The sequence below is a fragment of the Bos indicus x Bos taurus genome, chromosome X (assembly GCF_003369695.1).
Source record: "Bos indicus x Bos taurus breed Angus x Brahman F1 hybrid chromosome X, Bos_hybrid_MaternalHap_v2.0, whole genome shotgun sequence".
In the NCBI taxonomy this organism is placed as follows: domain Eukaryota; kingdom Metazoa; phylum Chordata; class Mammalia; order Artiodactyla; family Bovidae; genus Bos; species Bos indicus x Bos taurus.
In genome coordinates this window covers 62,037,332-62,056,891 of record NC_040105.1, presented here as the reverse complement: position 1 = coordinate 62,056,891, position 19,560 = coordinate 62,037,332, and the positions used below count along the sequence as shown (strand labels likewise).

Sequence of the window (19,560 nt, the reverse complement as noted above, 5' to 3'; positions counted from 1 at the left end):
CCATTAGAATAACTAAAATTAATATGCAGAAGTAACCAGATGCTGGAAAGTATGTGGATCAACTGAAATTCTCATATGTTGTTAATAGGAATACAAAATGGTACAATTGTTTTGGAAGACAGTTTGACCTTTTCTTGTATAGTTTAATTAATAGGCACTTACCAATTAACCATTCATTGCACTCCTAGAGTGGACTCCTTGGGAGAAGTGAAAGCATATGAACCAGAAAGACTTTTACATGAGCATTTATAACAGTTTTTATTCACAATAATAAAAAGCAAGAAACATTGCAAATGTTCCTGAATAGGTGAATGAATGAATTATGGTATATTTATGCAATGTGATACCACTTATCAACAAAAAGAATGAATTACAGGTTAATAAATTACCAAGACATTGTGCAGACTTAAACAAGTTAGAAATAAAAGAAGATATTCTGTATAATTCTGTAGAAAAGTATCAGTTCAGTTCAGTCGCTCAGTCATGTCCGACTCTTTGCGACCCCATGAATCGCAGCACGCCAGGCCTCCCTGTCCATCACCAACTCCCGGAGTTCACTCAGACTCACGTCCATCGAGTCAGTGATGCCATCCAGCCATCTCATCCTCTGTCGTCCCCTTCTCCTCCTGCCCCCAATCCCTCCCAGCATCAGAGTCTTTTCCAATGAGTCAACTCTTTGCATGAGGTGGCCAAAGTACTGGAATTTCAGCTTCAGCATCATTCCCTCCAAAGAAATCCCAGGGCTGATCTTCAGAATGGACTGGTTGGATCTCCTTGCAGTCCAAGGGACTCTCAAGAGTCTTCTCCAACACCACAGTTCAAAAGCATCAATTCTTCGGCGCTCAGCCTTCTTCACAGTCCAACTGTCACATCCATACATGACCACAGGAAAAACCATAGCCTTGACTAGATCGACTTTTGTTGGCAAAGTAATGTCTCTGCTTTTGAATATGCTATCTAGATTGGTCATAACTTTCCTTCCAAGGAGTAAGTGTCTTTTAATTTCATGGCTGCAGTCACCATCTGCAGTGATTTTGGAGCCCAGAAAAATAAAGTCTGACACTGTTTCCACTGTTTCCCCATCTATTTCCCATGAAGTGATGGGACCGGATGCCATGATCTTCCTTTTCTGAATGTTGAGCTTTAAGCCAACTTCTTCACTCTCCACTTTCACTTTCATCAAGAGGCTTTTGAGTTCCTCTTCACTTTCTGCCATAAGGGTGGTGTCATCTGCATATCTGAGGTTATTGATGTTTCTCCCGGCAATCTTGATTCCAGCTTGTGTTTCTTCCAGTCCAGCGTTTCTCATGATGTACTCTGCATATAAGTTAAATAAATTGGATGACAATATACAGCCTTGATGTACTCCTTTTCCTATTTGGAACCAGTCTGTTGTTCCATGTCCAGTTGTAACTGTTGCGTCCTGACCTGCATACAGATTTCTCAAAACAAATTGTAATCTGTGTAGCATAAATTAATTATTAACTAATCAATCCCATTTATGTTCTACCTCTTTCCCATAAAACTTCAATTGCCTCATAGGCCCTATTCAACTACATTCTTAAATGAATTAGAAAAAGATGAGGGTAAAACATTATAGAAGACACATGAATAAATAAGTAGTTGATGGAGAGAGAACCGACAAAGACAGTTTGAAAAATTATGAGAGAGTGGCTTTTTGGGTGGGGATGGGGAAATATCAGGGAGGATATAATAAATAAATAAATAAATATCAGGGAGGATATACCCATTACATGGTTTGCAGTGATACAGTGAACTTTAGAATGATAAGAAAATAAATGTCCTTTCCATGACAAGCCTTTCTAGGTTATCTGTTGATTTTTTGTAGTCAAGAAATTTCCCAACAGTTTTATCTAAAATATGAGTCTTTCCTGGCACTTCCCTCAGTACAGAGGCCAAATAAATGAGACACTGTTTTCATGAAGAGCTGTTAATTTATGTTTGTATTTTTGTGCATGTGACTTGCTGCATTGTCTCATTTTCTGGGTTTGTTTTTAAGGTGAGGATGATAATATCAATATTTAGATACTTGGGGAGGGTAAATGAAAGGTATTTGTGCAGAGCCTTTCATAAACCTTTTCAAGCTCTGTGCAGATATAAGGGTAGTGTTTTGCAGTCCCAGAAATCTGGAGAAGAGTGTTGATGCAAATAATGAAAATGGGAATGAATGTAACTCCTTTCTCACTCCATGCCTTTACTTACAAAATACTGTAAATGTTGAAAATTGTAATATTTGTGGTTTTTTAAATGTTCATATAATTCTAAATGAGAAGTCATTTATAACTCTACTTAGCTTAGCTCAGTTTATGAAATCCTGGTATTTGTGAAAGAGCAATATAATGAATATTATATTTAATTTCCCAGAGTCAAGCAGAGTGCATGGGAACTTCTGGGTTTATTTATTTATTTATTTATTTGCTGCTGGCCAAAGAGGCCAAAGAAAAGGTTTTCAGATATGGAACCAGTTTTGTTTTTTCTTTGCTGATGAAATGTGGAAGGCAGTGTATGCATACTTCTCTCATATTTATGTGGCCTAGATTTGAAGTGGAAATGTGATTCTAAAATGTGGAAGTTTTGAAAAGGCATGGTAACCTGGTCTTCAGTCTCCAATCTCTGTGAAGTATTTTTATTATTATTATTGCCATTGATGTGTTCAAAGGATCAAGGTTCTAAATAATGAAAATAAGAACTTCTGAAAACAGTACATAGACAAAAAGATAATAAAACTCTTTACAGGTTTATCTGTTCCAAACAAAGGCTTGAGCATGTTTTATTGTGTTTAACCATGATAGTCTAACCATGATAGATTTTCACTGAAAGGGATAGGTACTGTTGTTTGTATTGTCTCTCTTTCTTTTAGGGTGAGATCAAAAACTTTCTGTAGCTTGTATATCTGATAGATATGAAATTGGGGGATGGTGATATAAGGAGTGAAAGAAGAAATAGGAAAGGGGGAACAAAAATTACAAGTAGCTTGATATTTCCTAGAATATGGTCTTAATGTGTTACTTTAGTTGGTGAGAGCAGTGCTCTTCAAACTCTAAAGAGCATGTGAATTCCCTAAGGATTATATAAAAATGCATTTTCTGATTCAGCAGGTCTGGGGTGTGACCTGGGAATGTGTATTTCCATTAAGCTCCCAAATGATGATGATACTCTTAGAGTAACAAAGTTGGAGGTTTGACTGGAGATCTTGGTGAAGGTCATATTTTAAAATTTTCAATAAGGACAATTTGTCATAATGGTAGCTAATAGTGTTTAATTTTACATCAATAAACTTTTGTATAATAAAATTTAAAAACATTGACCAAAAATCACATTCATATATCTGGCATACCACCCTCAATTTTTCATAAACAATTTCCTTATTTTAAATCCCTTAGTAAATACTCAGTGAGGAAGTTAAATTTGTGTTTCTGCCAGATAGTACCTTCACCAAAGCTGCCAGCCACCTGGTTAATGTGTAAAATGTTAAAGTGTTGTTTATATGGTTGTAGGAAAGTTCCCAGAAAGGCAGACAGACCACTAGGCTTCTAGTTCCAGCTCTCCCAGCTAGCTGTGGAACCTGGAGCTCTTTTTTTTTTCTTTTGTAAAATGACTGTGAATATTTGTTTAGTAGACTTGAGAAAGTATCTAGTCCATTGTCCATAATAGGTACTCAAAAAGCTTAAGGAGACTCTTAAGAGTAGAACTAAGCAGCTTTAGGTCTCACAGGTCGGTCACATAGGACAGGGACTGAGGAAAAGAATGTCCAATAACTTAAACAGAGGACTTCACTAAGCTGCCCTACTTCATCTTTAATATGTGATTTTAGTTGCTCAAATCTTCTGTGGAAGGTCTGATCTTTTATTTAATGTCTTCCAATGCAATTTGCTGCCTGCTGGGAGCACTTTCCTTTTTCTCCTGTCTGTCCTAACAGAGATGAGGAAATCAGGCAAAAGGCTGAAGCATTGACCATTTCTCCCATTTTCCTTCCTTTGCAGATTATTCCTCTGCTGTTCAGAAATTTTCTCAGACATTGCAGTCCTTTCAGTTTGATTTCATTGGAGATACGCTGACTGATGACGAGATTAACATTGGTAAGTCTTCAGCTATTTGTGGCCATGTAACTCTCAAAGCAGGTCTGAGAAAAAGCAGCCTCCTTGGTGAATATATAGAACTTGGGAATCTTTGATCCCCCTTTGTCACCTGTTGTCCTAAGTTCCTGGGAGACTGCTCAAGAAACATAAAGAAACATTCCCTCCTAGTCCCATTTCTTCCTTATACAAAAGCAATCAAAAGATATCCCTTTGGACTTCCCTGGTGGTATAGTGGATAAGAATCTGCCTGCCAAGGCAGGGAATATGGGTTTGATCCCTGGTCCCAGAAGATTCCACAAGCCTTGGAGCAACAGGGCCATGTGCCGCAACTACTGAGCCCACGTTCTAGAGCCTGTGAGCCACAACTACTGAGCCCATGTGCTGTACCTACTGAAGCCTGTGCTCCTAGAGCCTGTGCTCCACAACAAGAGAAGTCCCCACAATGAGAAGCCCATGTACCACAATGAAGAATAGCCCCTGCTCACCACAATGAGAGAAAGCCTATACACAGAAAGAAAGACCTAGCACAACCAAAAATAAATAAATAAAATATATTTAAAAAAATATCCCTTAAGCTTCCATTTAGGTCTTTGACTCAGTCTGCAGGGGAATTTTCTTTAAAAAAATCTAAAACATGAAAATGGGGTTTCCCAGGAGGCACAGTGGTAAAGAATCCACTTGCCAATGCAGGAGATGCAGGTTTGATCCCTAAGTCAAGAATATCCCCTGAAGAAGGAAGTGGTAAACCATTCCACTATTCTTGCCTGAAAAATTCCATGAACAGAGGAGCCTGGTGGGCTACAGTTCATGGGATCACAAAATTGGATACAACTGAGCAAAACACATGAATACATATATTTTTTGGTGAAGAATTAAAATTAATTTCTTGGTTTATTTCCCAAAATAATTCAGAATAAGGTTCTTCTAAGGAACAAATCCCCTAGAAAGTTTAATATTAGCATTTATGTATGTATACTTCTCAGGCAACAGGAGATTTGACATCTCCCTTGGGAACTGAATTTAAGGACTTGCCTTAGTGTTTTCCTCTGTAAAATGTGGTTAATATGTATCTCTCAAAGATGTTATAATTAGGAAATTGAACAGTGGAAATAAAAAGAGCTTTGTGTTTCTGTCAGTTATGAAGTTAAAGTAGTATCAGCAAAGTATAAGTCTTCCCTGGTAAAGAATCTGCCTGCAGTGCAGGAGACTGTCATCATAGGAGATGCAGGTTCAATCCCTGGGTCAGGAAGGTCCCCTGGAAAAGGAAATGGCAACCTACTCTAGTATTCTTACTGGAATACTGGAAAATCCCATGGACAGAAGAGGCTGGTGGGCTACAGTCCATGTGGCAAAATATGGCCCACAGACTTAACTGAAATACAGTTAAATATTGTTTATGGGTGGTTTTGTATTATAACAGCATTGAGTAGTAGTTGCAGAGACTACATGGTTTTCAGAGCCTCAAATATTTGCTGTCTGGCCATTTAAAAAAAGTTTTGTAACCACTGATTTAAAGAGTCAGTGCAAAACATTTGCTAGATGAGAGCACAGAACTATTATGAATGATCTAATGCCACTGAAATAATTATGTGTATTAACCCAAGAAATAAAATATAAAAATGTATTATTATTATATTGAATGCTTGTGCAGTAAATATGAATAATATATAAGTGTATAAAATATGAAATTACTTATACTAATAAGGTATTTCAACATAAAACTGTTTTGTGTGTATGTAATTTAGTTCATACATAATTTTAAATACATAATTACATAATTATGTAATATTATATAAATACATAATTTTATATAATTTTAATCTAATATTTCATCAAGCATTTTTTCATATCATTTAAAAATCTTTGAATGCTTCATGGGAGCGTAGGACAAGGACATTGTTTCAGTCATTTCCATTTCCCTAGCATGTAGAGGAGTACCTAGCATATAGTAGATACTCAATACATGTTTGTTGAATGAATGAATAATGGATGCATTTGAGATTCATTATTATAGGAGCTATACTTTACATGCTGTTTAACTATTGTTAGAAATTTGGCTTATCTCTAATTTTTCATGATTATAAATAACACTGCAATGGATATTTTTATGAGGTTGATGACTAATACTTTGCATAAATGTGGCAGTATAGCTAGTGAGACAGACATTTGTATTTGGATTATTTCTTTACTCATGCCACTTCATTCTACTTCTGCATATCTATCTTGGTCTGAGGGCATGGTTTATTTAAAGATTAATATTGTGAGGGTTTGATAGCCCAAGTTTGAACTCTAGTTTCTCGACGTATTAGCTATGTAATCTTGGCAAGTAACTTCACCTCTATGAGTGTAACATATCTCATCTGTAAAATGGGAGTGAGGTAATCATTGCCAAGTGTTCACATTGTCTAAAGAAATGTTAGCTATTTAATCATTGTTAATATAAGGTTTGACTACTTTATACTTTTTAATAGACTGAATGTTTTTGTATCTCCACAAAGTGATATGTTGAAATTCTAACCTCCAATGTGACAGTAGTAGGAGGTGGGTTCTTTGGGAGTTAATTAGGTCATGAAGGTGAAGCCCTCATGAGTGGTATTAGTATCCTTATCTCTGTGACAGTCTAGAAGGCTGGTGTGGGGAGGGAAATGGGAGGGAGGTTCTCGAGGGAGGGGACATGGGTGTACAGGGGGCTGATTCTTGATGATGTATGACAGAAAACCACAAAATTCTGTAAAGCAATTATCCTTCAATTAAATTTTTTTAAAAAAAGATAGAGGGAAAAGAAAACAGATTCTAGAGCACTCTCTCACACACTTTCTATCATGTGAGGATACAGTGAGAAGTTGGTAGTCTGTAGCCTGGAAGAGAATGCTCATGAGAAACTGACCTTGATATCAGACTTTTAACCTGCAGAACTGTGTGAAATAAATAAGCCCACCCAGTCTATGGTATTTCCCAATAGCATCCTGAACTCAAAAAAAAAAAAAAAAAAAAAAATCAGGAATTTGTACTGAGATTTGGAGGGTGTTGCTATAATGAATACCTGAAAATGTGGAAGTGGCTTTGGAACTGGATAATGGACAGAGGCTGGAAAAGTTTTAAGGTGCATGCTATAGAAAGCCTAGATTGCTGTGAGTAGAATTTTAAGGGTGATTCTGGAGAGAGCTATGAAAGAAGAGAGAGGGTAGAGAAAGCTTCAGTATTCTTAGAGAATACCTAAGTAATCATGCATGAAATATTGGTAGAATATAGATGGTAGGGTCCATTTTGATGAAGTCGCAGACAAAAATGAGGAACATGTTATTAGACAATGGAGAAAAGGTGATCCTTGTTATAAAAAAACAAATACTAGGCTACATTTTTTTGTATTCTAGTGTTCTGTGAAAGGCAAAACTTGTAAGCAACTTGAAAATTTGGCTTATGCCATTTCTAAGCAAGTATTAAGAGAGAGGTTTGGTTTCCCCTGGCTACTTATACTAAAATGTAAGAGGAAAGAAATGAACATAAGGTAAAATTTTTAAGGAGAAAGGAACCATAACTTAAAGATTTGTCCATATTACGAAAAATGAGGAAATTTATTTGGAAGAAAACACTATTGCACTTCCCAGGTGGTGCAGTGGTAAAGAATCTGCCTGTCAATGCAAGGGTCACGGGTTTAATGCCTGACTCAGGAAGATCTCATGGGGTAGAAAAATGGCATCTCACTCCAGTGTTCTTGCTTGGAAAATTAAATGGACAGAGGAGCCTGGAGGGCTACAGTTCATGGGGTCACAAATAGTTAGACACCACTGAGCAACTAACTGAGCACACATACACATGCTTCAGTTCAGTTCAGTTCAGTTCAGTTCAATTCAGTCACTCAATTGTGTCTGACTCTTTGCGATCCAATGGATTGCAGCATGCCAGGCATCCCTGTCCAACACCAACTCCCGGAGCTTACTCCAACTCATGTCCATCGAGTTGGTGATGCCATCCAACCATCTCCTCTTCTGTCTTCCCCTTCTCCTGCCTTCAATCTTTCCCAGCATCAGGGTCTTTTCCAATGAGTAAGTTCTTCACATCAGGTGGCCAAAGTATTGGAGTTTCAGATTCAGCATCAGTCCTTCCAATGAATATAGAGGACTGATTTCCTTTAGGATGAACTGGTTGGATCTCCTTACAGTCCTAGTGACTCTCAAGAGTCTTCTCCAACACCACAGTTCAAAAACATCATTCTTTGGCACTCAGCTTTCTTTATAGTCCAACTCTCACATCCATACATGACTACTGGAAAAACCATAGCTTTGACTAGATGGACACTTGTTGGCAAAGTAATGTCTCAGCTTTTGAATATGAAGTCTAGATTGGTCATAGCTTTTCTTCCAAGGAGCAAGCATCTTTTAATTTCATGGCTGCAGTAATCATCCCTCAAACTTAGGGACACATGCAGACTGAAAGTGAAGGGCTGGAAAAAGATATTTCATGCAAATGGAGACCAAAAAAAAGCAGGAGTAACAATACTCATATCAGATAAAATAGAGTTTGAAATAAAGGCCACGAAAAGAGACAAAGAAGGACACTACATCATGATTAAAGGATCAGTCCAAGAAGAAGATATAACAATTATAAATATATATGCACCCAACATAGGAGCACTGCAATATGTAAGGCAAATGCTAACAAGTATGAAAGGGGAAATTAACAGGAACACAATAATACTGGGAGACCTTAATACCCCACTCACACCTATGAATAGATCAACTAAACAGAAAATTAGCAAGGAAACACAAACTTTAAATGATACAATGGACCAGTTAGACCTAATTGATATCGATATCATATTTCACCCTAAAACAATGAATTTCACCTTTTTCTAAAGTGCACATGGAACCTTCTCCAGGATAGATCACATCCTGGGCCATAAATCTAGCCTTGGTAAATTCAAGAAAATTGAAACCATCTCAAACATCTTTTCTGATCACAATGCACTAAGATTAGATGTCAACTACAGGAAAAAAAACTGTTAAAAATACAAACATATAGAAGCTAAAAAACACGCTTCTGAATAACCAACAAATCACAGAAGAAATAAAAAAAGAAATAAAATATGCATAAAAATGAATGAAAATGAAAACAAAATTATGCAAAATCTATGGGATTCAGTAAAAACAGTGCTAAGGGGAAGGTTCATAGCAATACAAGCTTACCTCAAGAAACAGGAGAAACATCAAATAAAAGACCTAACTGTACACCTAAAGCAACTAGAAAAATAAGAAATGAACTACCCCAGGGTTAGTATAAGGAAAGAAATCATAAAAATTAGGGCAGAAATAAATGCAAAAGAAACAAAGGAGGGCATAGCCAAAATTAAGAAAGCTAAATGCTGATTCTTTGAGAAGATAAATAAAATGGACATACCATTAGCCAGAGTCATCAAATTATAAAGGAAGAATCAAATCAACAAAATTAGAAATGAAAATGGAGAAATCACAATAGACAACACAGAAATACAAAGGATCACAAGAGACTACTATCAGTAACTATATGCCAATAAAACGGACAACTTGGAAGAAATGGACAAATTCTTAGAAAAGTACAACTTTCCAAAACTGAACCAGGAAGAAATAGAAAATCTTAACAGACCTATCACAAGCATAGAAATTGAAACTGTAATCAGAAATCTTCCAACAAACAAAAGCCCAGGACCAGACGGCTTCACAGCTGAATTCTACCAAAAATTTAGAGAAGAGCTAACACCTATCCTGCTCAAACTCTTCCAGAAAATTGCAGAGGAATGTGAACTTCCAAACTCATTCTATGAGGCCACCATCACCCTAATACCAAAACCAGACAAAGATACAACAAAAAAAGAAAACTGCAGGCCAATATCACTGATGAACATAGATGCAAAAATCTTTAACCAAGTTCTAGCAAACAGAATCCAACAACATATTAAAAAGATCATGCATCATGACCAAGTGGGCTTTATCCCAGGGATGCAAGGATTCTTCAATATTTGCAAATCAATCAATGTAATACACCACATTAACAAATTAAAAGATTAAAAACCATATGATTTTCTCAGTAGATGCAGAGAAAGCCTTTGACAAAATTCAACATCCATTTATGATTAAAAACAAAAAAAACCCTCCAGATAGCAGGAATAGAAGGAACATACCTCAACATAATAAAAGCTATATATGACCAACCCACAGCAAACATTATACTCAATGGTGAAAAATTGAAAGCAGTTCCCCTAAAGTCAGGAACAAGAAAAGGGTGCCCACTCTCACCACTTCTATTCAACATAGTTTTGGAAGTTTTAGCCATAGCAATCAGAGAAGAAAAATAAATGAATCCAGATTGGAAAAGAAGAAGTAAAACTCTTACTATTTGCAGATGACATGATCCTTTATATAAAAAACCCTAAAGACTCCACCAGAAGATTACTAGAGCTAATCAATGAATGTAATAAATTTTCAGGATATAAAATTAACACACAGAAATCCCTTGCATTCTTATACACTAACAATGAGAAAATAGAAAGAGACATTAAGGAAACAATTCCATTCACCATTGCAATGAACATAATTAAATACTTAGGGATATATCTACCTAAAGAAATAAAAGACCTATATATAGAAACTATAAAACACTGATGAAAGAAATCAAAGAGGAAACAACTAGTTGGAGAAATATACTGTGTTCTTGGAGTGCAGGAATCAACATAGTGAAAATGAGTATACTACCCAAAGCAATCTGTAAATTCAATGCAATCCCTATCAAGCTACCAATGGTATTTCTCACAGAACTAGAACAAATAATTTCATAATTTGTATGGAAATACAAAAAACCTTGAATAGCCAAAGTAATCTTGAGAAAGAAGAATGGCACTGGAGGGATCAACTTGCCCTACTTCAGGTTATACTACAAAGCTGCAGTCATCAAGACAGTATGGTACTGGCACAAAGACAGAAACATAGATCAATGGAACAAAATAGAAAGCCCAGAGATAAATCCATGCAACTATGGACACCTTATCTTTGACAAAGGAGGCAAGCATATACAATGGAGAAAAGATAATCTCTTTAAGAAGTGCTGGGAAAACTGGTCAACCACTTGTAAAAGAATGAAACTAGAATACTTTCTAACACCATACACAAAAAATAAACTGAAAATGGACTAAAGATCTAAATGTAAGACCAGAAACTATAAAACTTCTAGAGGAAAACATAGGCAAAACACTCTGATATAAATCACAGCAGGATCCTCTATGACCCACCTCCCAGAATAAAGGAAATAAAAGCAAAAATAAACAAATGGGACCTAATTAAACCTAAAAGCTTTTGCACAATGAAAGAAACTATAAGAAAGGTGAAAAGAGCCTTCAGAATGGGAGAAAATAGCAGCAAATGAAGTAACTGACAAAGAATTAATCTCAAAAATATACAAACAACTCCTTCAGCTCAGTTTCAGAAAAATAAGTAACCAAATCAAAAAATGAGCCAAAGAACTAAATGACATTTCTCCAAAGAAGACATACAGATGGCTAACATACACATGAAAAGATGCTCAACATCACTCATTATCAGAGAAATGCAAATCAAAACCACAGTGAGGTACCATTTTATGCCAGTCAGAATGGCTGCTATCCAAAAGTCTACAAATAGTAAATGCTAGAGAGGGTACAGAAAAAAGGAACCCTCTTACACTGTTGGAGGGAATGCAAACTAGTACAGCCACTATGGAGAACAGTGTGGAGATTCCTTCAAAAACTGGAAGTAGAACTGCCATGCAACCCAGCAATTCCACTGCTGCGTATACACACCGAGGAAACAAGAATTGGAAGATACACATGTACCTCAATGTTCATCGCAGCACTGTTTATAATAGCTAGGACATGGAAGCAATCTAGATGTCCACTGGCAGATAAATGGATAAGAAAGCTGTGGTACATAGACACAATGGAATATTATTCAGCTATTAAAAAGAATGCATTTGAATCAGTTCTAATGAGGTGGATGAAACCACAGCCTATTATACAGAGTGAAGTAAGTCAGAAAAATAATACCAATACAGTAGATTAACATGCATATATATGGAATTTAGAAAGATGATAATGATGATCCTATATGCGAGACAGCAAAAGAGACACAGATGTAAAGAACAGACTTTTGCACTCTGTGGGAGAAGGCGAGGGTGGGATGACTGAGAGAATAGTATTGAAACATGTATATTATCATATGTGAAATAGATCGGCAGTCCAGGTTCAATGCATGAGAGAGGGTGCTCAGGGCTGGTGCACTGGGATGACCCTGAGGAATGGGATGGGGAGGAAGGTGGGAGGGAGGTTCAGGATGGGGAACACATGTACACACATGGCTGATTCATGTGAATGTATGGCAAAAACCACTACAATATTATAAAGTAATTAGCCTCCAATTAAAATAAAAAAATAAAAAAAGAAAAGAAAGAGAATGTGGAAAATACAGCCAAAGAGATTTATTCGCAAAACTTAAGATCGCATGGAACTTGCCTTGCTAGATTTTGGGCTTGCTTGGGACCTATCACTCTGTCCTTCTTGGCTTTTTCCCTTTTGGAGCGGGAATGTCTATCTTATGCATGTCCCATCATTGTATTTTGGAAGCACATAACTTGTTTGTTTTTACAGGTTGACAGCTAGAGAACAATTTTGCCTCCATATAATTTGTACCGTGAGTCTCAACCATATTTGATTTAGATATTTAGATAAAATTTGAACTTTTGACCTAAGAGTTAACGCTGGAATGAGTTAAGACTTGTAGGGCTGTGGAAATTGAATATAAAAGAAGGATGTGGATTTTGTCAAGCATGGTATGGGATGTAACAGGCTGAATGTAACTCCCCCAGATTCATTTTGAAAGCTTATCCTCAATATGATGGTACCAGGAAGTAGAACCTTTGGGAAGTGATTAGATCATGAGGGTGGAGCCCTCATGAATGGGATTAGTGCCCTCATCAAAGGGATCCCAGAGAAATTTCTAGCCCACTTTCCATCTTATTAGGATACAATGAGAAGTTAGTAGTTTATAAGTCAGAAGATGGCATGCTCCAGAACCCAAACATGCTGGCAGTCTAATACTGGTCTTCTAACTTCCAGAACTATGAGAAATTTCTATTTTTGTACACCATCCTATCTATGTTATTTTGTTATAGCATCCCAAAATAAGTATATTATTTTCTTAAAAATAACTACTGCTTGCCTGTCAATTGGGCTTCCTAATCAATAACCTCAGATATGCAGATGACACCACCCTTATGGCAGAAAGTGAAGAGGAACTCAAAAGCCTCTTGACGAAAGTGAAAGTGGAGAGTGAAAAAGTTGGCTTAAAGCTCAACATTCAGAAAACGAAGATCATGGCATCCGGTCCCATCACTTCATGGGAAATAGATGGGGAAACAGTGGAAACAGTGTCAGACTTTATTTTTCTGGGCTCCAAAATCACTACAGATGGTGACTGCAGCCATGAAATTAAAAGATGCTTACTCCTTGGAAGGAAAGTTATGACCAACCTAGATAGCATATTCAAAAGCAGAGACATTACTTTGCCAACAAAGGTCCGTCTAGTCAAGGCTATGGTTTTTCCTGTGGTCATGTATGGATGTGAGAGTTGGACTGTGAAGAAGGCTGAGTGCCGAAGAATTGATGCTTTTGAACTGTGGTGCTGGAGAAGACTCTTGAGAGTCCCTTGGACTGCAAGGAGATCCAACCAGTCCATTCTGAAGGAGATCGGCCCTGGGATTTCTTTGGAAGGAATGATGCTAAAGCTGAAACTCCAGTACTTTGGCCACCTCATGGGAAGAGTTGACTCATTGGAAAAGACTCTGATGCTGGGAGGGATTGGGGGCAAGAGGAGAAGGGGGTGTCAGAGGGTGAGATTGCTGGATGGCATCACTGACTCGATGGTCGTGAGTCTGAGTGAACTCCGGGAGTTGGTGATGGACAGGGAGGCCTGGCGTGCTGCGATTCATGGGGTTGCAAAGAGTAGGACACGACTGAGCGACTGATCTGATCTGATCTGAATGGTGCTAGTGGTAAAGAATGGCAGGTAAACACCTGCCAATGCTCTTTGGAGACTGAGAAGCAATCTTCAAGATCCTACTGGGAAGCTATTGTTGTGAAAGAACAATCGTTTGGAAAGTGGAAAGAGGAGATTTTTCCATGCCCTCTAATGTGCCAGCACTACTGTCTCTGAGTCAGTACATCTTTTTTACTGAAAAACTGGTCAAAGTACAGTTACTTTTACTGTATGGAATGGAATGGAATTTGGAGTTGAGCTTTTAGATTTCACATTACATGTGAAAAGGGTTTTGCAGTTCTTTCCATAAGTGATTTTTCATGATTGCTGCAAGAATTCAGTCAGTCAGTCAGTCAGTTCAGTCACTCAGTCATGTCCAACTCCGCGACCCCATGAACCGCAGCACGCCGGGCCTCCCTGTCCATCACCAACTCCCAGAGTTTACCCAAACTCGTGTCCATTGAGTCGGTGATGCCATCTAACCATCTCATCCTCTGTCGTCCCCTTCTCGTCCTGCCTTCAATCTTTCCCAGCATCAGGGTCTTTTCAAATGAGTCAGCTCTTCGCATCAGGTGGCCAAAATATTGGAGCTTTAGCTTCAACATCAGTCCTTCCAGTGAACACCCAGGACTGATCTCCTTTAGGATGGACTGGTTGGATCTCCTTGCAGTCCAAGGGACTCTCAAGAATCTTCTACAACACCACAGTAATCAGTAGCATTAACCCCATTGTAGTTACCAGGTGAGAAACGGAGATGGTAATGATTTCTAGGGAAAGTCTGAAGCTTCTCTGAACAGTTTCTTCCTTTGTTGATCAGCCTTTAGGTCTCACAGTCTATATATAACAGAGACAAGTGAGAGGAAGTATCTGACTGCCCTCTGACATTTGTCGCTGCTTTAGAGTATGACATGTATACTTTCAACTGGCATTGCCTGACCTTTTCTCTACCTCTATGGCCCAGTAACTAGAGGAAATTCTAAGTATTTAGGTAGTGTGTGTCTGCTTCAGGTTTGAGGTTTAGTTATTGGCTATGAGGTCTTGAAAAAATTACTTGAGTCTCTGTTTTCCTCATATGTAGAGAGTATAATCTACTTCCAAGAATTTCAAGGAGTAAATCATATAAATAAATGTATCAGAGGGTTTATATAAATCCTTTTTCTCAGTGTCTGGTGATCCTACTAGGAAGGTGGAGAACCTAATTTTTGGAGAAAGATGTTAGTTTGAAATTATTGCCTGAGTTTACTACAAAATGAAAAGGTAAAAAAAGTCAATGTTTAAAGGGACCTTAGGAAGCATCTAGTTCAGTTAATCTTAATATAGCTTTGTATCAGAATTACCTGAAAAGCATGTTGATCCAGAGTCTCAGGACCCATCTTAGATGAAATGAATCAGTTTGTTTATTTATGCGTGGAGAAAGAAAAAGCAGTGTTTTCAAGTCTCAGACTGCAAATCAAATTTCTAATCATTGTAATATATTTGTCAAAAGTCCTTTGCAGACCAAGCAGATTGATTTAAAATCAAACTTTCAAGTAGAAGTTCCATCAGCCACTCGTTACTGCTGTATAGGAGCACAGGACTCAGGAAGTTCTACATTGTCTATTCCCCCTAGCCCCCACACTTATATTCAACGTGAATATTATTAATTGCTAACAACTCACAGGTAATCATAAACCTGATTGGGATAAAGCAGGGCTTAAGAAATAGTCTCTTGAGGATGTTTGTTAGTGTTTTTCTATAAAATCAGTTAGACCGTCTTTTTAGATTGTGAAGGTCAGTTGTTTTAGGGTCCTGAAATTCAGCTATCCTAAAAGAAGAGGGATGCCCTAAATGAAAAATAAAATTAATATAAAAGTTAAAAATTATTTAAATTTTATTTTTATTGAAGTATAGTTGATTTACAGTGTTGTGTTAATTTCTGGTATACAGCAAAGGATTGTGTTATGTGTGTGTGTGTGTGTGTGTGTGTGTGTGTGTGTATATATATAATCTTTTTCATATTCTTTTCCATTATGGTTTATTATAAGAAATTGAGTATATTGACAGTTCCCTGTTGTATACAGTAGGACCTTGTCGTTTAATGCAAAAGTTTCCGTTACAGAAAAGAGATGTGAATTGAACCCTGAGGGTCCAGTGATTTCTAAGTGGTCAGTAGTAGACATTTATTTTTGATTACATAGTGTCACTCATTGGAGTTTCTTGAAGCTCTCAAGGTAGGATGCTAGTCCTCTAGACGACATTGTCCACAGTCCTGGCAGTCTTTCCTATAAGGGCATATATGAATTGAACATTTTACCAGACTTCCTTAACTCAGATAGTGGTTTTTCCAGGGAAAATTTTAGCCCAATGCATGGTCTGCTATGGTGGCAAGCACTTAGAGATTTATATCAAGTCATCAGATTTTAGTTCATAGATCTTCTTCAGATCATGGGGAAAGGATCAATTGCATGGTGACCTGGAATCCTTATAGGGATCTGGATCATCAAGTCTCAGGTCTCTCTTTTTCCAGGTCAGATGAGAAGGGGAAATTTAGGATTGCTAGTTTGGAGGATTATAACTAGATATTGGAAGAAATAGAAGGGATTGAAGATTTGCTAAATATAAGTTGGGTAAAGTAACAGGATCCAGTTCAATTTACATATGGATACCAAAACTGTTTTTTTTTTTTCAGAAGGGGAGCAAGTCATTTAAATCTCAACCAGACAAGTGTGAGTGTGCATCCTTATAGGTTACCCTCCACTAACAAGAGGTGCAAATGTTCAGGTAGCTCAAAGACAAAGAATAGGGCAGTCTTCTGATAATCCAAAAGGATGTGATCTAGACAATGCATCATTTTCCATTGAAACACAGAAATTCTCCCTTTTGATGAAAGTTAATCTCAAAGAAAAAATATTCTTGATTAAAAAATAAGGCTGGTCTCATTAGATTTGGTCTATTTGTAGGTGCAACAAGGATAATCATTTGCTATATGGATCTGTTTAAGTTTGCATTACTGAAAGTTTTCAAGAATTGTAGATTGGATTTTTTAAAATATAAATTTATTTATTTTAATTGGAGGCTAATTACTTTACAATATTGTATTGGTTTTGCCATACATCAACATGAATCTGCCATGGGTGTACATGTGTTCTCCATCCTGAACCCCCCTCGCACCACCCTCCCCATACCATTTCACCTGCAGAACCTAAAAATTTGAGTGAGTTCTTCTCTAGATAGGCAAAATATCCTGAAGTTTTCAGTTCTGCAAGGAAGAGACTTTCCTTACTCAACTATAAGGCCAGGAACTCTGCAAGGCAGGTATTAACCTGGTTTTCCCAAGAGGGCTTTGAATCTTTGTTGGCCCCGTAGTCAACCTTACTCATTAAAAGCATCTGGTCATATCCACTTCAATGAGCATCATATCAGATATGTCATTGCAGGTAAGGCCTTGGTTTCTTAAACTAATGTTTCAAATCATTTTCTAATAATAAAGAGGACAGACCCTAATTTAACCTATGTAAATAATGATCAGATCAGATCAGTCGCTCAGTCCGGTCCGACTCTTTGCGACCCCATGAATCGCAGCACGCCAGGCCTCCCTGTCCATCACCAACTCCCGGAGTTCATTTAGACTCATGTCCATCGAGTCAGTGATGCCATCCAGCAATCTCATCCTCTGTCGTCCCCTTCTCCTCTTGCCCCCAATCCCTCCCAGCATCAGAGTCTTTTCCAGTGAGTCAACTCTTCTCATGAAGTGGCCAAAGTATTGGAGTTTCAGCTTTAGCGTCATTCCTTCCAAAGAAATCCCAGGGCCGATCTCCTTCAGAATGGACTGGTTGGATCTCCTTGCAGTCCAAGGGACTCTCAAGAGTCTTCTCCAACACCACAGTTCAAAAGCATCAATTCTTCGGCACTCAGCCTTCTTCACAGTCCAACTCTCACATCCATACATGACCACAGGAAAAACCATAGCCTTGACTAGACGGACCTTTGTTGGCAAAGTAATGTCTCTGCTTTTGAATATGCTATCTAGGTTGGTCATAACTTTCCTTCCAAGGAGTAAGCATCTTTTAGTTTCATGGCTGCAGTCACCATCTGTAGTGATTTTGGAGCCCCCCAATATAAAGTCTGACACTGTTTCCACTGTTTCCCCATCTATTTCCCATGAAGTGATGGGACTGGATGCCATGATCTTCGTTTTCTGAATGTTGAGCTTTAAGCCAACTTTTTCACTCTCCACTTTCACTTTCATCAAGAGGCTTTTGAGTTCCTCTTCACTTTCTGCCATAAGGGCAGTGTCATCTGCATATCTGAGGTTATTGATATTTCTCCCAGCAATCTTGATTCCAGCTTGTGTTTCTTCCAGTCCAGTGTTTCTCATGATGTACTCTGCATATAAGTTAAATAAGTCGGATGACAATATACAGCCTTGATGTATTCCTTTTCCTATTTGGAACCAGTCTGTTGTTCCATGTCCAGTTCTAACTGTTGCTTCCTGACCTGCATACAGGTTTCTCAAGAGGCAGGTCAGGTGGTCTGGTATTCCCATCTCTTTCAGAATTTTCCACAGTTTATTGTGATCCACACAGTCAAAGGCTTTGGCATAGTCAATAAAGCAGAAATAGATGTTTTTCTGGAACTCTCTTGCTTTTTCCATGATCCAGCAGATGTTGGCAATTTGATCTCTGGTTCCTCTGCCTTTTCTAAAACCAGCTTGGACATCAGGAAGTTCACGGTCATGTATGCTGACGCCTGGCTTGGAGAATTTTAAGCATTACTTTACTAGCATGTGAGATGAATGCAATTGTGCGGTAGTTTGAGCATTCTTTGGCATTGCCTTTCTTTGGGATTGGAATGAAAACTGACCTTTTCCAGTCCAGTGGCCACTGCTCAGTTTTCCAAATTTGCTGGCATATTGAGTGCAGCACTTTCACAGCATCATCTTTCAGGATTTGAAATAGCTCAACTGGAATTCCATCACCTCCACTAGCTTTGTTCGTAGTGATGCTTTCTAAGGCCCACTGGACTTCACATTCCAGGATGTCTGACTCTAGGTCAGTGATCACACCATCGTGATTATCTGGGTCTTGAAGATCTTTTTCGTACAGTTCTTCTGTGTATTCTTGCCACCTATCTTAATATCTTCTGCTTCTGTTAGGTCCATATCATTTCTGTCCTTTATTGAGCCCATCTTTGCATGAAATGTTCCCTTGGTATCTCTAATTTTCTTGAATAAATCTCTAGTCCTTCCCATTCTGTTGTTTTCCTCTATTTCTTTGCATTGATCACTGAGGAAGGCTTTCTTATCTTTTCTTGCTATTCGTTGGAAGTCTGCATTCAGATGCTTATATCTTTCCTTTTCTCCTTTGCTTTTCGCTTCTCTTCTTTTCACAGCTATTTGTAAGGCCTCTCCAGAGAGCCATTTTGCTTTTCTGCATTTCTTTTCC

The 19,560-nt window shown here is 37.9% G+C and overlaps 1 protein-coding gene across 5 annotated transcripts in view; it reads left to right on the top strand.

Moving 5' to 3' along the window:
• Positions 1-19,560, top strand: part of OPHN1 (oligophrenin 1) — a 627,552-nt gene that overhangs the window by 175,824 nt on the left and 432,168 nt on the right. For all 5 annotated transcript variants that reach the window (XM_027535147.1, XM_027535145.1, XM_027535143.1 and 2 more), the window contains one exon: positions 4,005-4,100. In XM_027535147.1, the coding sequence (XP_027390948.1) occupies positions 4,005-4,100 (96 nt within the window). The remainder of the gene's footprint in view (positions 1-4,004; positions 4,101-19,560) is intronic.